General features: G+C 40.2%; 1 protein-coding gene across 1 annotated transcript in view; it reads left to right on the top strand.

Moving 5' to 3' along the window:
- Nucleotides 1-22,018, top strand: part of LOC139729234 (prolactin-releasing peptide receptor-like) — a 58,662-nt gene extending 36,644 nt beyond the window's left edge. Inside the window, exon 2 of the mRNA XM_071640165.1 lies at nucleotides 20,535-22,018. Coding sequence (XP_071496266.1) covers nucleotides 20,621-21,946 — 1,326 coding nt within the window. The 5' untranslated portion in view covers nucleotides 20,535-20,620 and the 3' untranslated portion in view covers nucleotides 21,947-22,018. The remainder of the gene's footprint in view (nucleotides 1-20,534) is intronic.
- Nucleotides 22,019-22,881: the final 863 nt, after the last annotated feature.

Below are 22,881 nucleotides of genomic sequence, written 5' to 3' on the forward strand. Positions count from 1 at the left end.
AAAACTTTTGCCTCGTATTTTCGTTGTTATCTCTCTGAAAAAGTCGTGGGAATTTGAATTTTTGTCGCCTCCAGGCTGTTCAGCTCATATATCTTCTGTGTTTACCAGATCTGAGAATGTAGGACAGGCAGATGTTATGTGAGGCCCGATTCTTGCGGTGTTTTCCATTTTGAGCGTGTACCATAATTCCGCCTGTCCCCATATTTTTGGTACGTGAGACCTTTTCTGTGACCGGAAGAAATCGATCGATCAATAGATGGAAGGTAGCGCTCGATTGCGTGGATCGGAACGTGTTTGTCGCCGCTTGCTGTGACTTCATACTTAGGACCGCCTCAAGTGTGATGGAGCTATGCATTGCATGTTAGTTTGTTCTGCTTTACAGTGGACTGCGCATGCTTTTAGATGTTCCTCCGCTTCTTAAAGCGCCCCCGTTTGCGATTTCTTTTCCTTTTTTTTTTCTGAATGAAAGCCTTGTAGAAATTGATCAGTAAAGTCCTCATTCTTGTAGAAGTAAGTGTTTTTCTTCCTGAAACGCTGTGTACGTAGTAATAAAGCTGTATTGAGGGAAAAAAAAGTACCTAGACCGGAAGTGTCGGAAACTGTAAACAATCTATGATCTTTTTTTTCTTTTCTCTTTTTCTAGTTTGAAATACTATTCAAGCTTGACATTCCAGCTCTTAACCGGAAGAGATGAAATAGGCGAAAACTAGACAAAATCGGGATGAGTTGTTTGCCCGAGATCTTTTCTGGCTCAGAGATGGGTTGAGGGATGAATGTGATGATATTGGTACGGACCCCAATCGATGCAATATACCATAAAACACCTTGTTTCGTGTATGGCAACGGGCCAAACTACAACGGTATGTGCTCATCCCAACCGTGGAGGTGGGAACCTCCCTACTGTCTATCCCACATGGCATATTTCGTCTGTGAACATATTCATCACTGGGGGATTTGGTGATATCGAGTCCGAGCAGCACTATTGAGTTAATGGTAGCACAACATGATTGAAAACAATAAACCAGGAATATGAAAGAGAGTGAGAACCAGTCCTGTTGTGTTGTGTACAACCTACAACATAAGCGTCGAAGATGGGTGTTTAAAAAAGAGACAGGGGCCTCTGTGAGAGGGCGCGCTCTGTAGGTGATAAATGACCGGAAGATACTGTCTAGACGTGAAGAGCATGCGTGACGTGTTTACCTGAGGGGTACAATCTATTACAAAGAAAGGAAACCTCGGAGCGAATCACGAAAGGCATGTCAGCGGGGTCATCCGCATCCTAGCCTTTTGCCATGGAGCTACACTCTGTTAGTAGCTCCATGCTTTTGCTAAGGCCCTCTCCCTGTAACGGGCGAGCGAAGCGAGCCTAGCAGAGCGCCAACGAAGCTGGGCTCTCTTCACCATACAGCAAGAGGGCCTTGACAAAAGGCTACCCGCATCCCAGGCAGCGAACGATTCGGTATTCGCACGCAGCGTTCTCCCACTCCGCGACATGAGCATGTTGCTAAGCAACATAACTATTCACAGGTGCACTCCAGGTTTGCCTCGTTTTGTTTTGTGCTTGATCAGGTTAATTTGTAACTGTGTAAAAACATCTGGGCACCCTAAAAACGAAAACAACAACAACAACAAAACAAACAAACAAACAAACAAACAAACAAGCAAACAAACGAACAAATATGATATCATAAGTTTAATAATGTTCACTTATCGTGACTCCAAGAAGAAGTTCCCCTCAACCACTTATCCGGTTTGGCCCTCTACTTTGGATCTAAGCGATTGCTGTAAATCTAAAAGTTAAAGAAAGAATCAAATACTCTTATTGTAATAGATAGAATGACCATATCAACACCAACATGTAATTATCTAACATTGGTATGTAAAGGAGCGTAAGTGTCCGGATCTCGTTCCGAATAGATAACTTACATACGCTGTCATTTCACGACTCCTAACACATTTTCCTATACGTGGCTGAGTGTTTCCCTGAATTTCATTGCATTTTCCCTAAATTCATGACTTACTTCACTTTGAGGTTTAATGGAAAGTAGTTCAATTTGCCTCTCTCAGGTTACAGAGAATCTGTCGCACATGTGTAAGGGGAAACTTAATGAGCAGCTAATTTTGACAATACTTTGGGGGGGGGGGTGGTATGATATTGCTCGAGATGAGGGTTCAGCTTTTAACTTTTTGTGAGATACTTAACTTAGAAACCACTTTATGAAACATATAAAGGGACGGTTAGGTATAGTATTGGTTGAGGTGAGGATTGGGCGTTTAACCCTTTGTGAGATACCAAGAAACTACTTATGAAATAGTACAGAGCATACCATTCTAAGAGGTATTCAAAGTTTATTTGATGAAAATCGGTTTTGGAAAGGCTGGGACATCCAAAAAACAAAGTAACACAAAGCCATCGTAATAAAAGGTGGGTCCCACCTTTTATTCGGATCGCTCTGTTTTAGGTATCTCAGCCATTTCAGAACTAACTTTCATCAAATAAACTTTGAATTCCTCCTGGAATTACGGGCTCTTTCATATTTCATAAGAGGTTTCTCACTATCTCACCAGAAAATGTTAGAAACCTGAAGTTACGTCTCAACCAAAACTATACGATTTTGGAATGGCTGAGATATCCAAAAACAAAGTTAAAAAAGCTATCTTAATAAAAGGTGGGTCCCACCATTTTTATGATCGATTTGATGTGGATTTCGCAGCTATTTCAAAACCAATTTTAATCAAATAATTTTTTTCATAACACATGCCATAAAATGCCATAAAACAGTTTGAAACCTGAACTAATATCCTATTAAAACATTATTTTTAACAACCAAGGAATTCATTTTCATCATAATTTATACAGAGCTTGATTAAGAATTGAATTCCTTCTTCCCTCCATCGTTCCCCTTTTTTTGTTTGTCTGAAGGTTCTCATCCAAAACAAGCAAGCAAACAAACAAACAAACAAAACAAAACAAAAACAAAAATAATACCTTGTATCGAAATTGAAATTAGGTTTTGCCGTTTGGGGGATGAAGACTTCTCAACACTGATCGGAGAAAACACTTTCATGGCTTCGGATGAAACCCAAGAAGTGCTTTCACTGAGAAATGGTGTTGGAGCGAAATTTGTTGAAGATGTTGATTTTTCTTCATTGGTTAATTGAAATATACTATAAATAGTATACTGTACGTCAGCGCAAGGGATTTCTGCAGCACTGGAAAGCGTGTTTTTCAAGAACGTGCCTCAACACACATACTATACGCGCTTAGGCTATGAGAAGTAATATCATGCAGATTTTACTTGTGATATAAGGTGTGAGAGGTTAGAAGTGCCTTCCAAACGACGAACCTATTGGATATGACACCGAATGGATATGAAGCGCTAGATTGTAATGTTAGCTATATACCATTCTCTGCTATGATCGATTTCCTAGGCAGACTACAATTGCATCGCGACAGATGACAGTCAGTCACAACAATAACAGCAACATCAACAAAGAAATGCCTCTCCGGTTGCTGCGCTTCATCGGCAATATGAGGTATCCAATACGAATTTCATCATCTGCGGACCACGGTGTAGACAATGGATTAACCGGACAATAACCCAACTCTTGTACATCACACCAAATATTGATATCGTCTGTAACGCTTTCCCTTTTCTGCCAAGGCAAGAAAACAAATCCTCGACTCTGTCCAGCACTGCCGAAGCCATAAATCGTGTTAGGCATCAAACTCTTTTGCATGCTATTGATGTCCCCTTTTTTTCTGTCGTTACTTCAGCCTCGGGTAAGAAACATTGCACATTTCCGAAATGCAGTCGATAGATTTTTCTCCGTGAACAGGAAGCACAAACAAAGTGACATGCGAACAAACAGTAAGATAAATGATATTGTCTCCATTTATACTCTCTCGCTTCGTTCGATGTTTTGTTCTGTGTGCAATGCATACATGCTTCCTTCGTGAATCTGAAGTTGTCAACATTGTGAAGTGCCTTCTGGTGATTCGAATTCTGTCCAACTCAAGCTATATTAGATTGCGCGGGATTTTTATAGTTTACAAACTTTTTGTGCATAATACGTCACTTATGTTAGCATAACGTGTAAGGTATCATATTATATAGGCCCATTACCCCGTAAGTTTTACACATTGAACCAATAGGAGGAAGGTAGCGTCTCATCGGAATTAATGTGCGTGCAAGAATCAATCAAACGATCCTTTGTATATCGATTTCCGATTCGAATTCCATCGCCCCGGGCGATCAGATTATTAGTTTCAACTGTCAACGGACGAATGTACCGGCATTTGATGACATAGAGGCGAAGCAGATAAGAAGGAAGCAACATTTGCACACAGAAGAAGAAGATAATGAACTTTTTGTATTCCATGTAGGCCCGCACCAAAAGGGAGTATTGCTGTAAGAAAACCGGGAAAAACAAAACATGGATACTACCTCTGTTTGTCTCCAGCCTACTTCTATAGAGTTCAAAGTGAATTCATAGTATGGAGAAGTTATGTCTTTTGCATGCAGCTAAGCCGAAGTGATAATTATGCAATGGTGATGCTGAAAAAAAAAGAGGAAGAGTTTTTATTTTCTTGGTGTTTTTTTTTTTTTTTGAGAGGGGGGTGACTTGTTACAGTTGTTGAAGTAGTAACAGATATGGTAATATTTTCGTGATACAATTCAAAATGATCCCATTCCCTTTTGCAGATGTAACAATGAACAATAAGGACAGTTACACTATTTCGTGAAAACTTGGGACAATAAATTTTATTTTTGGTATCTCTTGTACGGTTTTAGACAAAATATTCAAAGTTGTCTACGTTTTATCGTTAAGCGATGTTTCCCTATTAAATAATGACACAATTTTCTCACAGCAGACATGCCTGGATATGTTTGATCTGTTCTTATCACACGCTGAAGACACAGTCAAGTTCATATCAGTGCAGGCGGTTTTCTTTTTTTTTTTCTGGTGAAACATCCTCCCCCAGGGAAATGCGAATGCCACATGCATGCCCAAACATTCTGCGCTCCTCGCCGCTATTTGGAAGTTCATGATCTCGCTGAGTTAATTAGATTCATTTTCGATATATCCCGGCCGTCTCCTTCCATCATTCAGAGCTCATTATGAATTCATTATAGCAATTTACCTGTTCAGTGTGACGGTTTAAGCGTTGCTGGGCCTCGCTGTCTTTATGAAAGATGTGGAGGAGAGAGGAGTTTTCCTAGATTACAATTAGCTGTCGTACTGATGTATTTGTGATTAATGGGAAGCACTTTAAGACTTGCGGGTAGATAAACGCCACCAACGTATAACATCTGTCAATTAATATAATAATGATGATAAATAATATAAACACTTGTAATGCGGCGGTACCCATCATGAGTAGATGTTCATGGCGCAGAGAAAGGCAGAAAGAAAATATGTACGAAGAGAGATGTGAGAAAAGGGATGAGGGAAATAAGCACACAATGTTTCGTACATAACCAGGTTTTGAGTGAAATCTTAGGGGGTGCTGCACCAGAGTTGCAATCTATTGCAAGCTCCCTTCTTGCAACGGAAACTTGCGATTGAGTGCAAGTTGCAATTGATCTATCTATTGCAAACTTGGCAAAAAAAAATATTTACAATTGATTGCAACCTTCTGGCAACACCCCATTGAAGTTCTTATGAGATGGCAGATTCCGAATGTCTTGTGGGAGTTCATTCCCACAAATTATGAGTCTGTGGCGCAGCGAGTAGAGATGATTTCATAGACTTAAGCCTAGCTCACACCTTTGCGTTTCGAGCTTGCGTTCAGCTGCGTATTGCCCGAACGCAGTCTAACGCAGCCCAACGCAGCACTACGCAATGAAACGAGCTAATACGAGGTTAATACGCAGACTAACGCAGAGGCTTTGCGTTCTAGCTCGCTAGTTTGAAATTTTTTCAAACATCCGCAACTGAACGCAAGATCAAAATTCATACGAGCTAAGACGAGGGACAACCAGCTAGTGCGAGCAAGAACGAGCAAGGGCGAGCGACAACGAGCTGCTTAACGCAGGCCAACGCAGCTTCACTTTGAACTGCGTTTCACTGCGTATGGTTACGATACCTGCTCACTTCACCTCGACTTACCTCGCTTTCGTTCGCGTTACCTCGCTTTACCTCGCATCACCTCACGCTACTCCTGTTCTCTGCTCGCATTAGCAAGGACCGTTGCGGATGTAACTCGCTTCATTGCGAATCTAGCTCGTCCGTCGCTCGCTCCATCTCGTTCATCCTCGCCTTACCTCGTTCCTCCTCGATCCTGTTCGATGCTGCTCGCTTTAGCTCGCTATGACTGCGTATACATCTGTTCATACAAAATCTAGTTAGATTTAATTAGAATTCACTTAGTTGACAAAGAAACACAATATGCTTATCAAATCATGAAGCTTTTGGAATGATTGTGTGCTTTCAGCAACATCAGATTCAAACATATCAGTTTTTATAAACACCTCAAACTGAGTTTCCCGCTGTTATTGTAGGCTTTGTGGAAAATCTTTTTTTTTCTCAGAATTGTATTACCACACAATGTATATTGCTGAAAAGTAATTTTTTTAACACAGTAATATGCTCTGTTTAGTCCTCAACAACTGCAGGTAATGAGCAAGGTTGTCATTCCTGTTATAGTGACCGTAGGCAAGCCATTTTGAAATAACCTGTAGTGAAAATAATGTCCTGACCCAAAGCGACATTAAGGGTGAACCCTATAAGGAAAAGTTGACTTCAGACCATGAAAACAACATTCAGAATCGATTTCATTGACCCAGAAAACCTATAATACAGATTTTGAAAATTATTGTGAAATGTTTACTTTTTTTAACAATGGAAGTGACTTTTGAATTTCAGATGGCGGCCATATTGGATTTGGCCAATATGGCCTCAGGGCGCCCTGCTTGGCGCCCATCAAAAATTGAAATACACTAGTATGCTTTTGGCAACACGTGTACCAAATTTAGTGCTTTTTGAAGAATTTGAACCAAAAAGTCCTTGTGCCCCCCCCCCCCCCGTAACTGTAAAATGTCAAAATTTTTATACCAGTGAAGCTCTCTACGAGCTTATACGCAGCAGGGCGAATTGATACGCAGCGGATCGAGCCGGAACGAGTAACAGTCGAGTGGATGAGCAGTGAAACGAGGAGAAGCGAGTTCATGCGAGCTGCTACGAGCTAGTGCGAGATGCCAGCGAGCAACGAACGAGTGGCGAACGAGGTACACGCGCAACGGGGCGAGCAATCTGCGTACTGAATCGTACTGTTACGAGCAAAAGCGAGCTGGAGCGAGGTGAAAAGCAAACTAAGGCAACCGTAGGCAACCATTTTGTACAAAATATACGAGCTACAACGCAACAATGTGACTGCTACAAAATATTTTGCCGCGGAGTGCTGCGTTAGGCTGCTTTAAGGCTGCGTTCGACTGACGCAGCTATACGCAGCTAAAACCGCAAAGGTGTGAGCTGGGCTTTAGGCTCTATAGGATATGCCGACATATGCCTAGGAGAAAAGGCTCTATATGATACACCGTCATATGCCTAGGAAAAAGTCATATAAACAGGACTTCCAAGTACTTACAAAGCTGAAAAAATCATAATTATTCATTTCAGGAGAATGCTAGCGCAGATGTTCCAGACATGATGAAATATCAAATGTGTCCACGTAATCCAAAATTGGCAGCCCATCGGGCTATTAATCAAGAGACAGTGATATTGGAATGATGCCAGGCTAAACATCGGCGAAGGCATCGCTGATATTAGAAGTAATTTGATCACAGTCACTTGTACACCTCTGTTTCCCGTTAAGGTACCAGAGGTCCGCCGGCTAACAAAATTTGAGAAAAATACAGTGGTATTCTCCATGTCCTTATGTATAAAGTAGACTTCTATTTGTATATCATGTGTGCTTATTCAATTTGAGAAAAATATGGTGATATTCTCGATGCCCTTATGTAAGACGTGTGTTTATACATTACATGTTCATATATTCATAAATGAATGTATAAATGAATGAATGAATGAATAAATAGATATATAAATGTATAAATAAATAAATACAAACGTATGTAGTATATAATCTCCACTGTTTTATATGAAAATTATATGAATTAGGTAACAAAAGCAAATTCTTCCTCAATTCTCATGAAAGGTAGACCAAAGCTTTCATCATACAAAATATTAATTTTATATAATTAAAAAAAAAGATTCAATTTAATTCATTTTTAATTTTCACTCACTCGGTTGTCATGTACAAATTTACATCCAAGTTTCTGAAATTTACATAATAAATTCAGACTTTCGCACAAAATAAAAAGGAAGAAGAAAAAAATTGGCTGTACTTCATCGATCTGTGAGCTTCGCTACGCACGAACATACACCCACAAACCCACACATGAAGCCCCCCAAACCCAGTTGTGAGCAGGAAAACAAATATCGGGGTTACAGCATAACGTCATCAGTGTCAAGGTGTCATAATATCTGATTTCACTCTAAGCGTTGCCTTACAAACACACGCCACATAAAAACAAAATTAGGTTTGAATGATGGCGTGTCATTTTGACCTTGTTAAGAGATCGCAATGATATTTGCTACTTAACTCTTGCCTCGCTCTAGCTGTAAACATCTAGAAAGACACTTTGCCCTCTGAAAGTATCAAATATGCTTCAAAACATCAAGTGCGCAGATGAAGATATTCAAATAGCTTTACTCGCAAATTTCCCTGACGCACGCTGTTTTAGAGAATGAAAACGTTTGGCCGCGTCCGAAAACCAATCGATTATAAACACTGCCGGGAATTAACGTCGGATGGTGTTACACACCGGGGACTTCGAAGCGCCCTCTACAGCTTTCGGTGACCCTCCTCCCTTCATCCCCAATTCATGATCACTAATACCGGACCGAGGGTTGTCTTACAGTCATCACTTGAAGGGTAAACGGTCATTTAGAATGCAATAATTGTCTTTTCGTAGAGGTCGAGATTCCCAGATGTCTCGAACGCGGCCAGTGATGTTTAGATGGACGTATTCGGTTTGGTGCCGAGGGCTGTGAGGTTGATAGGTGGATAGGAATGGGAATACCCCATTCATGAGTGACTACGTCATTATTTCTGTCAGAACGGACAAACAGAAAGGAGAGCCCGCAATGTGAATAAACAAACAAACAAACAAACAAACAAACAAACAAACAAACAAACAAACGAATGACGCGTACAGATCACAAAATATTATAACGAGGGAGAAACACTGCATGAGGGGGGTCAGTCTAGTAAAGAATGATCCCCATCTTCTTTCATCACTGCAAAAAGTCTGGTGTTAAATATGAAAGACCGATCTGGTGTTAAATCTCCGGTGCTCATTAATTATGGTGTTAGATTAACACCTCCTGGTGTCATTTAGAAATCTAAAATTGTTTTTTTGAATAGTTTCTTTGTAACTATTCTTCTTGTTGATTGTGAACTTCAACAAGACGATTAAGAATTTTCCGATAAAGTACTTGATTTTCGAAAAGAAAGTGTAAACACATTTACACCATAGTAACACCAGTTGGTGTGGTTTCATATTGAAGCTGGACAAGTGTTATACCATTGACAATAACACAGCAATATCAAATCAACACCATGCGGTGTCAAAAATATCATCAGCTACAGTGTCAAATTGACACCACGAAGTGCCAGGTGAACACTTTTCAACGCTATCACAACATACTTTCTACACCTGTGGGTGGGGTCCTCTATTGACACTTGCAGATCGTTATTAGATTTTACACCCGATCGGTGTTAGATTTAACACCCATGGTGTAAAATCTAACACTGATGTTTTTGAAGTGACCATTCATGACATCTATCATATGAAGGGGTCGGTGCAAAAACTAACCCACACAATGTTCATTTTGAGATAATCGCTGTTGAATGTTTGGAAAGTCCATACATTGTACATTGATAAAACATGAATGCATGCATTTTTTAACATCTTATTGGTTGAATTCAAATATGATAATTTTCACGGAGGTTAGAGTGAAGGATAAGGATTATGAAAATGCATGTAACTCAATTTTGACAGAAGTGTGGGTTAGCACTATATTGCACCGACCCCTTCATATCATAAGATACATATATATGCATATCATTAAGGAGGCCAGACGACAGATGATATTTGCCTTATGGTCTGCCAGAGTTTGTTTTTATATCATTCTGTTCTAATTTATTAACTCTTAATGTGCCAGGCCCAAAACCCCTAACGTGCCAGAGGTTTTTACTTAAGGCCAGAATGTATCGAAACTGGACTGACAATGTAATTTAAAACTGCCATATCTTTCAAACTATCGACTGTTTTGAATTGAGTTCTACACAACAAATATCAAGAAATGATTGTTCTTTCGTGCCATGTAGTCAGTTTTCCGTAATATCTATCTGAACTTGAAATATTGCAGAAATGAATAATATCATCAAAAAATTATTGGAATTTTTTGTGTAGTATGAAAAGAAAGAGTCAGTCGTGGTTTTTCTTCAATAGAACGCTCCCTTGACTCTGTGAGAAAGTTTTAGAGCTACATCTCCCGTTTCAAATGATAGCAAAATTGTCTTCTAGAATTGTATGATTCCAAAGATACAAGCGGTTTATTTTGTCTTAGCAATTTCTCTTTCTGCCTCAGTAATTCATTCCCAAATCTGAGTCCTTTAGTCCCAGATCCTGTATTTGAAACTAAAGTAATTGTCCCGGGCCCTGGAAAGTGTCTTTTGTCCACTTGAGAAGGAAGCACCCTCTAATCCTTCTTTTGTCTATGCGGACTACGGGCGGGCGCACTCTATTGAAATCGGCAGGCCTTTGTCAGCGAGGATTTGTGCGCGCGCAATATTCCTTGGTAACGGCGGAGATCATCCGAGTACTGATTGAGTACAATACACACTAGCGGTTGCTAGGGGCAGCTTGAAGGATGAACATGACTACTGATCGAAAGCGAAGATGCTGCCGTGATCTGACCGATAAAAGTGCACACGCCTTCCGGTTTTTATTTGTCTAACGCTGTATCAATCAAGAATGTTGATCCGATCAGCCTATTGCCAGCCACTGTCCATCCGATCACAACATTACCAAAATATTATAACAAAGTTAATTCACGGTAGTATACCCCTTTTGTGTTTATTGCCAATCCAGAGAAATCAAAGTAAAGTGGGTTTGGCTAGAAAACCAGTTCAATCTCAGCACCACGAGGTCAGTCGCTCGGAGCAGCACACCACGTGCTTGTAAGCCCAGCGCTGGTGTTTGAAGCCATGTGCGTGCAACTGAAAAGCTCACCATTCATTTCATGATTCGGTAAAATAGCGCTACGTTGGGAGGAGCCCTCTCATTCTCGAAACGATCATCTCACTTTGAAATAGTAAAGTTCAATAGCGCTGTACTTGTGAACTATGCGGCCAGAGTTGTGAAGTAATTGAATCTTGCAAACGAATGAATTCAGTCAGATTTGAAATTTCCAAAAGCCCGATCAGAACAGCGAAAATAACAACGAATTGAGACAAGACACTAAAACATGACACAGATAAACAGTGAAAGGAAAGGCAGCTTTGCACATATCATGATGAAGGAGCGAACAATGCAATTACATTCAACAAAATCATTACGGTACAAATAACACTTAAAAAGAATCAAAAGCCCCCTGACAGTAGGCCTGATCTGCATAGCAAAATTGGTGACAAGAAGACAAAACTGTAGGTGCCGACAAGTATAAAATCACGTTTTACATTGCTGGTATGCTTTTTCAATGTTTGCTGTCTTTGATTGTCTTTAGTCTCATTCGCCGTGAAACATTTGATTATCTGAATATGACATTATTCAACGGCACATTCCATACTTTCACATGGCGTCAGAAATCTCTATAGCGCCTGCCAATATAGGTTTCATACCGAGCGATTTGTAACCATCAGAATTATTTTGAACGTTCATGGAAATCATAACATCGATCACTCTACTGTTGAAGTTCCTTCATTGGTTTATAATAGCCGATGGATGTTAGTTCCGTACTTGAATTCGTACCTTCATTGCGTTGTGACACAGTTTTCATGAAGCAGCATCATCCGACATTTCTTTCTTTCTTTTTTTGTGTGATCTCCAACACTGTTTTACTCCAAGGACTGAACAGCGGGATCTGAGTTTGAATTTTTCAAAATCTGCATGCTAACAAATAGTTTGATGTTACTTTGCATCCTCTCTCTCTCTCTCTCTCCCTCTCTCTCTTATCTAAAGTCCTACGTAATAATAACTTTGAAGGATTTGCTTGAGTTTGAACATTTTCCTCTTCACCTGCGACTCGGGGAAAATAACACGTTTCTATAAGAGGTAGGATAAACGATAAGCAAAGATCAACAAATAACATAAATGCGTAAATATACTTTAATTCTGTGTCTCACTGAGCGATGAATGTTTGGAAACCTATCAAATTATAGGTTTCGAGCTTCCTAAACAGTTGAAATCAAAATCAAACAAGAAAACCCGTTTGCGAATTTGATATTGGCTGTCTACGAATTACTGATCGAATTCTGTTCTACTTTATCGAGACTGTGCTGTAGGGATTGTGTCTGCATCATTGCTTGGCGATGAACGATACAGCTTCGATTTTTGTTATCATGAAATGATAAATAATTATTGATCATTTTGCGTGGTTGAGTAAACAATTTTTATAATACACCAATCGACTGTCGATGGTTCTTTTTTGTTTGTTTTGATTTTGTTTTTGTTTTTGGCCAAAAGAAATAAGATAAATATTCTTGACGTTCGCAACGATTCTGATCGCTAATTCGAGAGTACGTAGTTAGAGACATTTACTGTTCCCATAGCCAAGGTTATTTACACGCTATTTATAGCCGGAAAGCTACAAGAACCAAAACATCCTCCAAAATACGGCAGGACAATGACAAATTTTACGGATACGGAGATACGCTCAATGCGTGAAAACTAGTTTTCTTCAAAATGTATAGAGAAAAGAAGAAGCAACATAATAAGAGAGAAGGCATGCCGAAAGAGGTACAGTATGAAGACCAATTGAAGAGAAACCCTCAAAGAAAAAAAAATGCAACCGTGGACGCAAGCACAAAAACGAAAACCAGTACATGGAAAACAACATAGTTTGACTGATTTTCACGTGCACATCGTCACATACATATAGAAAATCAGGCTCTATAATGTACTTTCATATCGGTGGAGTAAAACCAATACAGCCAGTTTGCGCTAAAATTACAGTTCCAGTCACTTTCGTAAGTTTGAGAAAAAAAAAATCGGTTTTGGGTCAAAACCAGTGTTGATTAGTATTTGTACTATTTGCATGTTGTCGCTCAAAACAACAGCTCTATTCGCTCTTTGCGAACGCTGCCTACAATTTTTAAACTGAACTAAGCAAAATAATGTTCATCTTTTGCGATCTATATTTTGTCTGAAATTCCGAAACACTAGATTTCTACTTTGAATTTCATTTCGCTTCGAACTAGGAGAAGGTAATCACGCCAAAACAAACTACGAACTACGTGTGGTACCAAGCGGCATAGTTTACAGGTCTACTTTCCGTTCACTGCACACGTGCATAAGACAAGAACAAAAGCGTCTTCTTCTTTTGTATGCTAGCGTGGGGACGAGTAGTGAAGTTCACCAAAATAAAAGGATGAAAGACTTGACCGACGAACGCAAGCTTACCGTCTTTGAGGGACAAAATCAAAGCAGCTTCCCGCCGGACAGCATCCAAGCGGAACAATACAACTGGAACCGCATAGGCAATACACGCAGATTAAATAGCATACACACGCGTGGTTTACCAATGAGACTTTTGATCTATACACATCTCGCAGAGGGTGCGCTCGCTGCGGATTTTCCCGACGCGAAAAAAAATACATCTAGCCGAAAAATCACGTATTTACTCAAAATTTTCCAATGTAAGCATACTCATATTTTTGGTGAAAACGATGGCTATGCTAGTCAGCTACCAGTACATATCATTGTCAGTTTCTTGGTGTAACACATTATGGTACCATAAGAACTTAAATAATCAATGTTTTTCGCGCTCTTCTTTGTCGCCGATCGGCGACCATGGCACGTCAGCACTAAGGTCGCCGTTCGGCGACCATGGCACGTTAAGAGTTAATAAGCGGATAGATAGGACGGAAAGTCACAGTGCTCAAATATCTTGACAACGATCGCATTCGAGATCACTCAGTCCGTGGGATAGACTTCAACAGCCAGACAGCTTTGTGTGTACGGTAGGAAAGTAGGCCTGGTACAGAAGAAAAAAAATCAAACCAACAGCCAACAAACTGCCACGCTTCTTCCCTAGTTGGTAATGGATATTTTCTCCATTGTCTATTCATCTTAACGGTGCCACGGGCATTTTGCCGGTTCTGCACAACACAAAAATCATTGAACACCACCCGTCCGGACTGCGTTTATGAAGGGTATGGAAATTGTTGATTTCTTCAGCGGTGTTAGTGAGAGGTAATGCAGCTATCGTATTGTGATTTCCTATCACTGCACGTATAATGTGACGTAAAACACATGCGCATCCGATACTTGCTGTATAATATTCTGTATGTAATCGCAAGGAAAATGCACCGGTTGTCTTTTTCATGTGTAGATTGATACAACGTCTCTCTTTCTCTACCTCTGTATAACCTATAAAAGTGAAATTTCCTTCTATTTTTTGTTTGTCTTTTACTAGACGTCTGCCATGAGGGATTTCAACTATATTTCTCCTCGTTCATGAGAAATTAGAATTAAAGGGGACCTCCAAGCCCGAAAACAATTGTATGTCAGTTTTTGCATGGAAAACACCGACCAATAATGTGGCTATGATTTATGTGAGGAGAAAACCAAGGAATTATCGCTGGCATTTACGAAATCTCTCGAGTATAGTATCAACCCCATCTGCAACCCCGGTCTGCCTGTTGCTATTAACCTCTACCGAAATTTGTTAGTATCATTGATCAGAAAAAAGAAAATGCGACCAATCAGCAGATCGCTTTTCGAAGAATCACAGGAAGTGAACTACATTGTATGACTTCCGCACTGCAGGACGTCCGATGAGCCCATCAAAGAATACTCCAGTAGTTACTCCCGGTCGATTTGACTAACTGATTTACTCGAAATTGGATAGTGCCGTATATGTACGAGTCGTGTGCCTCTCCTGTCTCATGAATAGTTATCACATTAGCAGATCTTCAAACGACCCCCTTGCTCTACTTCTGTTCGTTTCGTTCGCAATTGCCGCCGCTAACAACAGTATATTATGCGGGCCTTTTTAAAACGACTATGCGGGCCTTTTTAAAACGACTACTCCTGCCATTGAAATGAGACAGTACGATCTGGAGAAACATGCAGAGTTTGCCGTTCAGAAGGAAATGTGAGGTATCAACGGACACCGTGCACAAAAGAAGAAGAGAAGAAGAAATAAGTAACTTGTACCACGTCTCATATCGCGTCACCGACAGCTGCATGAAATTATGATAGTTTAATCACTATGGAAACCGCTAATGGATCAAGTAAGAGGTCAAAATGTGAATAACCGCGTAGAGGCAGAAGTCAACATGTTCAGATCAAACCAACAAGAGAGCCGGGTGGTTCGCAAGGGTAGCTACATGGTATGGAGGGGGGGGGGGGGTTAAAAAGAAAGGTACAATCTATTCAAAACAAGCTGTGGGAATGTGCTTGGAGGAGTGTGAGACTTCTACCAGCTTTTTCTGCTTAATGATGAAATATGATTACCATTTTTATTTTATAGCTGCATGAAATTGTCATAGCTTAATCGCCATGGTTACCAGTCTCTTGCAGCATTTTCCCCCTTTAAACCTTGCCATGCACGTTGGAGTAACAATTAGCATTACTTTGTGGCTCGACTGAAATCACGTTGCTTCGATGTGTGTCTCTACTTGAAATACTATTCGGCTTTCCAAAGTTGAATGAAACGATCACTCTCCGTGTTCTTTTGAAGTTACCCATTCAGGAGCTCTATCGGCTGCCACCGCAGCCTAGACTCGTTTACAGCCATGGATCACCCGGCGAATATTTTATACGGATACCCTTAAGAGGGACGGCTTCTACCAAAATGCTCTGAAATTAGAAAATGAAACCGAGGCCCTTGAGAAATTGTCTTGGAGGAGATGAAGGATGGGTTACTCAGGGAACGAAGAAAAAAAATTATACCTATTAAGGCGTACCATTAAGGTGCCTGTTAAACTCTGTGTGTGTGTGTGTGTGTGTGTGTGTGTGTGTGTGTGTGTGTTGTGTGTGTGAGTGTGTGTGTGTGTGTGTGCTGTGTGTGTGCGTGTGTTTTTGTCTTGTAATCGTTTTCAAGAGTTGCGATCAATAGTGATTTTATGTAACGGGGTCCATAACTCCTCCAATATTCAGATATTTTTCGCAAAGGCATGTGAACAAAGCTGACCGACTAGTAGATCACGATCGAAATCCACACGTAAAAACTCGCCACTATACCGCGGAGGTGTTGGTCATTATTATTGATCTCGAGTTTTGCCCAAGGTGATTTCGCTGTCAGAAAAAGAAATAAAAATCAGATTTTGACTCGAAACAATCATAAATGGAACCTGATGAAACGTCGCTGAAAGTAATTGAACTGAAACGAATGTAGAAATGTATATTTGCGTGTGTATGATACACATAATTATGTATGTAGATATGTCTTCAGTTATTTCATTTATATTTTATGATGCTGCGTGAACACACAATAATCTTGAGATATGTAGTTACAGTGTACATATGTAGGCCTTTATGTATACATATAGGCTATATGTCAGCAAAATATGTACGGAGACGTGGCTGTGATGTTGAGTAGCAACACCTTTAATTGAGCTTTCGAGCTAATTGCCCTTCTTTAGAATCTACAATGGCAATGTATAGCAACAACATTTAAGTCCCGCCATGTTCTGGTTTAGTCCAATGCTATATATAAGAAATGTTGTGCCATGGTTGTGGAGACATTATATAGGCGTAAGATAGTAGTATTCCACTACTTCTGCTTTCTCTCCCTTCTCAAGTTTTCGGCCCCATAGGCCTTCATCAGGACGAGTGGAATACTACTATCTTACGCCTGTATAATCATATATGTATGCATATATATATATATATATATATATATATATGTTTATATTCATATAATATAACACAACACCCACAAAAAGTCACATTACTACTCGAGATTTCAGTCGCTTTCGTAGACCCATTCTATTTTGTATCAGCTCGCCTTTTAATAAGAGTAACACTCATACATTTTTGTTTCTATTTAATTTGGCGGAATAGGAGAATCCATTGTTGGAGAGTCATTTATTACCCTATTTCAGGGTGACCCTAACGCTACGAAAATGTCTTTAGAATCTATCCGTGACAGTACAATTACTTCAGAGTTGTTGTTTTTTTGTCGCAAAAGTTTGGCAAGATTAAAGAAATGTTTATGTAGATATATATGTATATATAATAAAATGTATACCTATATCAGGGCTGAACACTAACTTTTATTTTTGGTGGCCCGAAAGTGAAATCTGATGGCCCGAAAAAAATCAAGAAAAACATAAAAAAAAACTAAATTGGTCCTACTAAACGTAGGAAAAAAATATTACGTATTACTGAAGTGATACAGGTACCCATGTCTAAAATAAATGAATAGAAAATTCAATCATCTTACCGTTATTCTAAGTTCTAAGATTTAGCAAATAGGCTTATAGATTATTGTAAATGTTGATACCTATTTAGGTGGTCAAAACTTACGTTTGAAATGATAAATTTGGGGCATTTGCAGACATTTGTAAACATCCGACATTTGTTTTGGCATTGTAGAGAGCCGAAAGTTAACGTTATTCATTTCTGATTGTAAAAGCAATCATCCAACATTTACTAGTATTTTAACACCTTACGGAGCCGAATGTTACCGTTAATCATTTTCAAATGTAAAAGCAAACAACTGAGATTCATTTTAGCATCTTACGGAGCTGAATGTTATCCTTATTCATTTCCGAACGTGAAAGCAAACATCCGCTATTTATTTTAGCATCTAACTGAGCTGATTGATACCGTTAATCATTTCCAAATGTAAAAGCAACAATCTGTTATTTATTTTAGCATCGTACGGAGCAGAATATTACCGTAAATCATTTCCAAATTTAAAAGCAAACATCCGACATTTGTTTCATTATCGTACGGAGCCGAATGTTATTGCTATCCACTTCCGAAAGTGAAATGAGTCATCTGACAATTATTTTAGCATCGTACGGAGCCGAATGTTACTGTATTTCATTTTTGAACGTCAAGGCAGACATCAGACACTTACTTTACCATCAGACGCAGCTGAATGTCACTGTTATTCATTTCGAAATGTAATAGCAAATATCCGACATTCATTTTAGCATCGTATGGAGCAGAATATTACTGATATTCACTTCCGAACGTAAAAGCAATCATCCGACATTTATTTTAACATATTCCGGAGCCGAATGTTATTGCTATTTACTTTTAAAAGTAAAAGGTCACATCCGACATTTATTTAATCATCGTACGAAGTTGAATATTATTGTTATTCATTTCCGAACGTCAAAGGGATCATTCGACATTTATTTTAGCATCCTCCGGAGCTGAATGTTATAGCTATTTTAATTTACTTTTGAACGTGAAAGCGAACATCCGGCATTTATTTTATCATTGTACGGAGTTGAATATTATTGTTATTCATTTCCGAACGTCAAAGCAAATATCCGACATTTATTTTAGCATCTTCCGGAGCTGAATGTTGTTGCTATTTACATTCGAACATAAAAGCAAACATCAGACATTTATTTTATCATCGTACGGAGCTGAATATTATTGTTATTCATTTCCGAACGTCAAAGGGATCATTCGACATTTACTTAAGCATCTTCCGGAGCCGAATATTATTGCTATTTACTTTCAAACGTAAAAGGAAACATCCGATATTTATTTTATCATCGTACGGAGTTGAATATTATTAGTATTCACTTCCGAACGTCAAAGGGATCATTCGACGTTTATTTCAGCATCTTCCGGAGCCGAATGTTATCCTTATGCATTTCCAAACGCAAAATCAAATATCTGACATTAATTTTAGCACCATACGGAGTTAAATCTTACCGCTATTCATTTCCAAAAGTATAAGCAAACATCCGACAATTATTTTAGTATCATACGGAGTCGAATGTTATCGTTATTCATTTCCAAAATTAAAACAAACATCTGACATCTATTTTAGCATCTTACGGAGCCGATTGTTACCGCTGTCCATTTCCAAAAGTAAAGGCAAACATCCGACTTTTATCGGTGGACCGATCGGGCCACCAAAATCTTCATTTCTGAAATTTTGGTGGCCCGACGTGCGTTTTTTGGTGGCCCCGGGCCACCGTTAGTGTCGAGTCCTGCCTACATGATATATTATTAGATACACAAACGTTTGCATAGCGCACCATCAGCAGAAAAAGAAAGGAGTGCACACTTTTACGTCTGCACATGTGTGTTGCGTCGATGAGGACATTCTTGTCACTGAAATTCGTGTATGTTATGCACTTTGCGTCCAGTTCAAAAGAATGACAGTCATCGAAACTAATTTTCTATAAAATGAAACATTCTTTTTTTGTTGTTGTTGGAGGAGTTCAATAACGACAGATGACTGCAATATTTTTTTTTTTTTCACACCCAGAAATGTTTGATTCGGGCATTAATGAGCATTGGTGATTTGCGACTTTAATACATAATTCAGCGCGAAGTTTGGCTGCCCCTTCCCAATCACGTGGCGGGTTTAACCTACTGGAATGTTAGCGTGCTATGTGAGATGGGGTCATAACTCGCCGGGGGATATACACTTCTCGTTCAACAACACTCCCACCCTACATGAGCATTTAGATGTGAGCATTTAAATGTCATGAGGGGGAATGAAATTTGCATAGCGGTCTTTTCGCTTGGGTTGGAAAAGGAAAAATAGAAAAGGCTTTCGGTATTACAGACGCCACTAGCGAATTTCCGATGAGTGAATGTAACGCTATCTCTGACTCTAGGGGGAAATTGTCGACAGAGAGAACAGTCGGTTATGATATTTTTTTCTTCTGTAATTTTGGCATTCATGTGCCACTGGCGTACCGTCGTCAGGCGTTGGTATTCTATTTTAATCCCTCTCGGTATGGATTTTTTTTCTCTCATGTCAGAAATGAACACTCGGTTGTCTCATGCATTTCACTCTTATTTTGTCTTTTGTACGTATTACAAACAATTACATAAAAATATCTCGCTTTGCTGCCCAATAGGTTTATCATGGCAGTGATGATTTTCGTAAGATTAAAGAAAATCAAACAAGAATGTACTCAGATTCCTCCGTATTAATTTGAAGTTGTTTTGTCCATCTTTTTCGAAAAGGAATACAGTCGTATTTCTGAAATATCGCAAATCATCATTTTTAACAATCTGAACATATATGAGCCAGCAAGAAGTTTGCTAGTGAAGCTAACCATGATGTTTTCGTTCTTTCCATTTCAGTGCTTTCCTTGATTGATGGATAGTTCAAAAGACATCAATTGGAACCCCGAACTTCGGTCAGCATAACCTCGACATCCCAGTCGACAATGGCCAACGAAACTCTTTCCGGACCGAGAGTGAACGTATCCTCGGCCTCGACCGAGGTAGCGGACCTCGGCGCTTCTTGCGGCGTCGTCTTGCCGGATTTCGACGCCTATCTGGCTTGTTTAGGAAACCTTCTGCCCAGGAATACATCTGGCAGCGACCTCAACCATTCGTCGTCGATAGATGGCGAGACCCATGCCTCCCCTCTTGTGACCTTCAGCAAGAGCTTCAGCGCTTTTGTTGTAACGCTCTACTCTCTCATCTTTGTTGTGTCCTTGGTGGGCAACTTTGGTGTGTGCTACATCGTCGTGCGCAAATCGCGCATGCGCAGCGTCACGAACTTCTTTCTGGCCAATCAGGCGCTCTCCGATGTACTGATGACCGTTTTCAATATTCCGTTTGTGGTGGCGAAACAGCTGACCAGTCTGTGGGCCGTGGGCGTAGTCATGTGCCACCTCGTTGACTATATGGGCGTCATGTCCGTGTACGTGTCGACGTTCATACTAACGATAATCGCCATTGACCGGCATCGAGTTCTAGTCCACCCGTTGCGACCTCGTATCACCATGTACACTGCTGTGATCATTGCGATCTCGATCTGGGTGCTTGCCTGCATTCTAGCGGTTCCTTACGCGGTGTTTATTAATGTTGTTACGCACAACCTCGATGGCATGACGGGATACACTTGCATTTACACTTACCCGCAAGATCACTGGACAACTGTCGAGAACTCTGTGGCATGGAGCACGCTGCTACTTCAATACGTTTTACCATTCATTATCATCGCCGCCTCCTACGTCAGCATAGGCCGGAAGCTGTGGTCCACCAGAGCGGTAGGGGATACCATGGCTGCACAACAGGCAGCGAGCGCGCGCAGGAAGATCAGGACAACGCGTTTACTCGTTCTTGCCGTGCTGGTATTCGGTGTCTGCTGGCTGCCGCTCCATATCTACTTGATCCTTACAAGGTATCTTGCTCATTACAAGCACGCCAGCACGTATCTCTCTTGCCACTGGTTCGCCATGTGCAGCGCCTGCATCAACCCCGTCGCTTTCTGCTTCCTCAATGAGAGCCTACGCACGGACATCCGGGTCACATTCAGTAAGCTAGCCAGCAGGATTCGCGGCACAAGACACGAAGGTCAACACAACCAGACATTGTCCCTGGGCGCCAACCAGCAGTCCGTCACACACCAGTCCGGCTGGACCTCCGAGGGATCCCCGCGACGAGGACAACAGCGGCCTGCAGATGTGAAGGGCAACCATGGAAACGTGGTCGCCATGGCAGCCATGGTAGGTTCTAGAGCGCCGAATACTTCCCACGTGTGATGCACCAGCGAAGCAGTGGGTGAACTTGCTGTTCATGACGCAGTTTATTCATGCGCACGAAGACAAATAGCTGAAAGCAGAACACCTCTTCTCGAGAAGACGATTCAGCTTTCTTTTCCCACCTTATCTTCTGTGGATGTGAAACGATAACATGCACGTTGCTCAAATTCACATGGTGGGGAGGGGGTATGTAGACATGATGATTTTGTGTACGTCGAAGTACATAAACGTTTTGAAGATCGAAAACAATATCGTCTTGACATTTGTGACCTGCAGTCATAAAGATAAGTCTTCATGATTCTACTCGAAATTAGTGCTAACAATCGTTCACAGTCTTTGCAATTCTGCTCAATAACTGTAAAATTGGCATTCGTAGTTATTTGATGAAATGTTTTGTGTGACTTTCTTCAGGCTGAAGGGAACATTTTTACATTTTGACGTCGTCGAGTGCTAACGTCGTATCAGGCTACACGTTAATCTTGTCCGGACATACTTTGTATAAATGATTATATTTCTTCTTTTTTATTTTAGTTTCATGTCGCAATTAGAAGAGACGTACTTGACGAGAAGTCAATATTTAATTGCGACACAGACAGCAATTTGTACAGCTTTCCATGTTTCTCTGCTCTATTCATTTTTTTAAAGCAAAAATGTGATGTTATATGAATAAGTCCATTGAATTTTTTCTACGTCGATTTTAGATACTCAGTATTAAAACTCCATCTTACTGTATAACATTTATATCTCTTTGTCTATTCTCGGGAAAGCTGTTAAGATGTATTGTAACAGGGACGTATTCCAAATGTGTGTCTAGTTCTTTTTCATAAAGTCAACTTTAACCGGAATAGGCTTTTGCCAACTCTTCTTCTCATTTCGGTTGGTTGTTGCTTTTTCTTCAAATAAATATAGAACTAAATGATGCAGTCATCAGTAAA

Source organism: Diadema antillarum, unplaced genomic scaffold (genome assembly GCF_040938485.1).
Source record: "Diadema antillarum isolate AM-2024a unplaced genomic scaffold, OU_Dant_1.0 seq00000229_RagTag, whole genome shotgun sequence".
Taxonomy (NCBI): Eukaryota; Metazoa; Echinodermata; class Echinoidea; order Diadematoida; family Diadematidae; genus Diadema; species Diadema antillarum.